This window comes from Rhincodon typus, unplaced genomic scaffold, assembly GCF_021869965.1.
Source record: "Rhincodon typus isolate 14 unplaced genomic scaffold, sRhiTyp1.1 hic_rhity00003178, whole genome shotgun sequence".
NCBI lineage: Eukaryota > Metazoa > Chordata > Chondrichthyes > Orectolobiformes > Rhincodontidae > Rhincodon > Rhincodon typus.
In genome coordinates this window covers 14,576-20,039 of record NW_025968816.1, presented here as the reverse complement: position 1 = coordinate 20,039, position 5,464 = coordinate 14,576, and the positions used below count along the sequence as shown (strand labels likewise).

General features: G+C 53.2%; 1 protein-coding gene across 1 annotated transcript in view; it reads right to left on the bottom strand.

The window, feature by feature from the left end:
• Nucleotides 1-872: 872 nt before the first annotated feature.
• The window catches only part of LOC125481701 (girdin-like), a gene marked incomplete at its 3' end in the record, with an annotated part of 18,130 nt that continues 13,538 nt past the window's right edge, over nt 873-5,464 (bottom strand). The window contains exons 4-5 of the mRNA XM_048593583.1: nt 1,628-1,754; nt 873-1,027 (exon numbers count right to left, since the gene is read on the bottom strand). Coding sequence (XP_048449540.1) covers nt 873-1,027; nt 1,628-1,754 — 282 coding nt within the window. The remainder of the gene's footprint in view (nt 1,028-1,627; nt 1,755-5,464) is intronic.

The following is a 5,464-nucleotide window of genomic DNA, read 5'->3' as shown; positions in this document are numbered from 1 at the left end:
TGTCCCTGGGAGTGTTTGATGGGGGACAGTGTAGAGGAAGCTTTACTCTGTGTCTAACCCCATGCTGTCCTTGTCCTCGTAGTGTCTGATGGGGTGGCAGTGTAGAGGGAACAGTTTAAAAGTATAGAGTGAGCTCTCAGAGGGTCAGCGCCGAGGGAGCGGGTGCTGTCGGAGGGTCAGCGCCGAGGGAGCGGGTGCTGTCGGAGGGTCAGTGCCGAGGGAGGGGGCGCTGTCGGAGGGTCAGCGCCGAGGGAGCGGGCGCTGTCGGAGGGTCAGCGCCGAGGGAGCGGGCGCTGTCGGATGGTCAGCGCTGAGGGAGCGGGCGCTGTCGGAGGGTCAGCGCCGGGGGAGCGGGCGCTGTCGGAGGGTCAGTGCTGAGAGAGCACCCACAGCTGATCGGGACAGTTCCTAGGCCCTGCTCCCATTCAAAGTTACAGCCCCGTATGTGATTATGTTTGTAATTATGAGCGTTCTTAACTTGATCATCAGTCAAATGGGGAATCATCTCAGTGGGTGGAGGGTGAAAGTGAAGTCTGTTTTCCGTTCTGGTGACATATTGTTATCCCTGAAACAAGATTGAGACAAATAAAATGGCACGAATAATTCTCCATTGCTGCTGGTCAGAGGTTGGCTTGCACAAAATGGTCCCCCCCTCCACCTTCTCGCTGCATCACTCATGATAACACCCCGAGATATATCGATCAACTGGCAATTTGGATTTTCAAAGCTTGTCAAAGACGCAGCAGGAATTTAAAGGAGAGCATCGGATGGAAATTAGAGGCTTCCGGATGATCAATAGAGCTGGTTGAGGCCTAACGATGTCGGCCATCTTGAAGCCCGGCAACAAAGTGAAGGTGGCAGTCCGGGCTCACCTGGTGGGTGAACTCGTGGGCCAGCACCAACGTCATGGCTTGCAGGCTGCTCTCCGATTCCTCCTCTGCGTTGTAAAGCAGGTTCGCCTCCCGGAAGATGATGAGGCCCCAGTTCTCCATTCCACCGCTCTCGAAACTGGGCACGGCGATCAGGTCTGAGGAGATCCCAGAAAGCCACGGTCAGTCATGGGGTCCTACAGCGCGGGAACAGACCCTCCGGCCCAACTCGTACGCGCCAACCTGGCATCCCAATCCGGCCTAGTCCCATTTGCCAGCATTTGGCCCCCTATCCCTCTAAACCCTTCCTATCCATGTCCCCATCCAGATGCCTTTCAAATGTTGTAACTGTACCAGACTCCACCACTTCCTCTGGCAGTTCGTTCCACACACGCACCACCCTCTGCGTGAAAACATTTGCTCAGGTTTCCTCCCATGGTCCAAAGATGTGCAGGCTAGGCCGAAGGGGCCGTAAGAAATTGCATCCAGGGCTAGCTGGTTTAAGCTGTGGGAAATGTGGGGTTACGAGGATAGAGCAGGGGGTTGGGTCTGGGTGGGACGCTCCTCGGAGCGTCGGCGTGGATGGGCCGAACGGCCCGCTCCCACGCTGTAAGGGATTCGAAAGTCTGTGTCCTGTCCTGGTTTGTCTTTCCAAAGTGCAGCGCCTCGCGTCTATCTAAATTAAACTCCACCTGCCACCCCTCGGCCCATCTGATGGGTCCTGGCCCTGTCACCTCACAGCCCAGCGCCCCACTTACCCATCTTGGTCATTGGGTAGGAGATGTTGAACTTGTTGGCAAAGAATTCCAGGAGTTTCCCAACAATCTCCAGGGCATAGTCACCCTGCCCGGCCTGAATCACCTCTTTACGGCCCCAGACCCTGAACTGAAAAGAAATGGTTAGAGGGTACACCCGAACTGAGGACAAAATCTCTTCGCGATCTCTGTTCACCCCAGAGCAGCCACATTCCAAGCCCCATCGACACCCCACGTTTGGTCTCCCAGAATCCCGCAGCACAACGGGGGGAGGCGATGGCGGACATTATAGCTGGACCGTTCGTCTAGAAATTCACGGAAAGTTCTGCAGACCAAGGTTCGAATCTCACCACAGCAGGTGGCGGAATTTGTGTTTAATACGACTTTAATGATGGCCATTCTCAATTGTCAGGTAAGTCTGACCTGGGCGTGGGGGGTGGGGTGGGGGAGGACAGTGTAGAAGGAGCTTTACCCTGTATCTAACCCCGTGCTGTCCCTGTCCCTGGGAGTGTTTGATGGGGGGGACAGTGTAGAGGGAGCTTTACTCTGTATCTAACCCCATGCTTTCCCTGTCCCTGGGAGTGTTTGATGGGGGACAGTGTAGAGGAAGCTTTACTCTGTATCTAACCCCGTGCTGTCCCTGTCCCTGGGAGTGTTTGATGGGGGGGGACAGTGTAGAGGGAGCTTTACTCTGTATCTAACCCCGTGCTGTCCCTGTTCCTCACTGATGCCCTTTCAGGGAGGAAATCTGCAAGCCTTGGCTGGTCCATGTGACTCCAGACCCACGAGGTTTGCTCTTAACTGCCCTCAGGGCAATTGGGGATGAGTAAGAAGTGCTGGCCTGGCCGTGACTGTATAAAAGAAGAGAAGGCCATTCAGCCCCGTGCTAGCTCTGAGAAACAGCTCTCCAACTTGTTTCCCACTCCCTATGCACACCACCCCCCCCCCCCCGCCCCACCCCCCCCCCGGTCTGTATCCTCCAGTACCCCACAGCTCCTGTGACTCTTCACCCCTTCTGGAGTGTCTTTAATCTGCCCCCCCCTCAGCACACACACCCCTGTCCTTATTCGTCTGGATCCAGGGCATTTGGAGGCCTATTCCTCCTTCGTTTGTGTCCTGGGCACCCTCCGACCGATCCCACTTCCCCTCCCGCTTTCCCCCACAACTCCCTTTCCCAGTCCGTCTCCGATTCTTCCCCCCGTTCCTGGTGAATCACGTCTCCCCTCCTCGCTCCAAAGCGCACCAGCCTCGCTTCTCTCCCCCAGAATGGCCTCTTCCTGTGCCATAGATGGGCGGAATGGCCTCTTTCTGTGCCCTGGGTGGGTGGAATGGCCTCTTTTTGTGCTATGGATGGGCAGAATGGCCTCTTTCTGTGCCACAGATGGGCAGAATGGCCTCTTTTTGTGCCATGGATGGGCAGAATGGCCTCTTTCTGTGCCATAGATGGGCAGAATGGCCTCTTTTTGTGCCATAGATGGGCGGAATGGCCTCTTTCTGTGCCCCGGGTGGGTGGAATGGCCTCTTTTTGTGCTATGGATGGGCGGAATGGCCTCTTTCTGTGCCATGGATGGGCGGAATGGCCTCTTTCTGTGCCATGGATGGGCAGAATGGCCTCTTTTTGTGCCATAGATGGGCGGAATGGCCTCTTTCTGTGCCCTGGGTGGGTGGAATGGCCTCTTTTTGTGCTATGGATGGGCAGAATGGTCTCTTTCTGTGCCATAGATGGCCAGAATGGCCTCTTTCCATGCATTAGATGGGCAGAGTGGCCTCTTTCCATGCCAATTTTTTTATCTCTGTGTTCACCAGGGCGAACGGGAAATCAAATGTTACCAGGTAAAGTAGAGAGACCCGACCAGGTTTTCTTTTAATTTATATTATTGGCCTGTGCTTTATTTCTCATCAACCTGTTCAGAGATGTTGATGACTCACGTCTGGAGCAGATGGGACTTGAACCTGGGCCTCCTGGTCCAGGCGCAGGGACACTACCGCGAGAGGACAGACCTTACCAGGTTAGTGCGCAAAGCTCATACCAAAGAGCTGGTAACGTATTGAGTATCGCGTTACTGGGTTAACTCACTAACAGGGTAGCCGCTCAATTTGGAGTCCTGTTCCGAGGTTAGCGTGCTATCGAGCGAGGCCAGAAATCACACAGCACCAGGTTACAGTCCAACAGGTTTATTCGCTTTCAAACCATAAACCTGGTGTCGTGTGAGCCCTGACCTTGGACACCCCCGTCCAACACCAATACCCCCCCTTAATAATTGAGCCAGTTTACAGAGTCATGGAGAATCACTTGATTAACCTCTTAACTTAGGCTCATTAATAAACTTAGTATTTGTTTCTAACGTGTAACATCGACAGCCGAGTTCATAGATCGGTATTGCAATTACCCCCATTAGCTAATTGTTTCGCTTTACCAGGCTAATTAATAGTTTGGGTATGGGATTACCAGGTCGGTGTTGCATTACCCAGGTTTGCTAAATATAGTTTGCACGCTCCGACAAACACTCGAGACGCTCGGCACCGTCCAGGGACAAAGCAGCCCCCTCCCCGGCTTGGATTGGGACCACATCCACAAACACCCCCTCCCTGCGCCACCGATGCTCAGCTAGTAAATAGATCTTTGTGGCTTCAGGTTAACTCATTAACTTGTGTAACCAGGTTACTGACAAGGTAGGAACCGACAGTGTGAGGTTCTCGATGTAGTTAATCAGTGTGGTGTGCCATCTTAACCTGTAACCTGGTATAGCCTGTAACCTAGTATAACCTGTAAATAACCTGGTTGATAGGTTTATTGTGGCCAGCTCGTCAACAATTACCTTCACTCCATGATACGCCTCTTCAATGAACCGGAACTCAGAGACCACAAAGGCCAGTAGGTACGTGGACATCTTTAAGGTACGCTCGAAAGTTGTCACTGCCCATTCCTGGCCGTGGATCCTCAACTCCGAGATTCCTGGAGCCGGCCAGAGTTTGCAAAGTGTATTCACAAGTGAGCGAGCGATGAGAGGGGGTCACAGGGGAGGGATGGAGGGGTAAAGACCAAGGATCATATAGAACATAGAACATTACAGCGCAGTACAGGCCCTTCGGCCCTCGATGTTGCGCCGACCTGTGGGTCCAATCTGAAGCCCATCTAACCTAAACTATTCCATTATCATCCATATGTTTATCCAATGACCATTTAAATGCCCTTAAAGTGGGCGAGTCTACTATTTTTGCAGGCAGGGCATTCCACGCCCTTACTACTCTCTGACATCTGTCCTATATCTATCGCCCCTCAATTTAAAGCTATGTCCCCTCGTGCTAGCCATCACCATCCGAGGAAAAAGGCTCCCACTGTCCACCCTATCTAACCCTCTGATCATCTTGTACGTAGGGTAAAACCAGCACATTCCTACGTTAGTGATTTACAATCGTGGTTACGTTAGGCAGTTCTCGACTTTTGAAGTATGGGCTTGTTTGAGACAGCGTCATCCTTGACAAACAGCTCGTGGAATCTTTGCAGCTTGTGTCCAAATGCAACAGGATCTGGGCAATATCCAGGTTTGGGCAGACAAGTGGCAAGTAACATTCATGCCACACAGATGCCAGGCTATGACCATTGTTAGTAAGAGACAATCTAACCACCGCCCCCCCCAGACTTTCTGCTTTACTGTCACTCAATCCTGCCCCCGCCTCTCCCAGACCTCCAAAATGCACTGGCATCTTCTGGCACTACGATCAACCCGAGCCCAACTCAGAGCCTCCCTCTCCCAAACCTGTAATTCCCACCCCCCCCCCCCCCCCCCCCCCACTATCAACATCCTGGGGGTTACCATTGAGCAGAAACTGAACTGG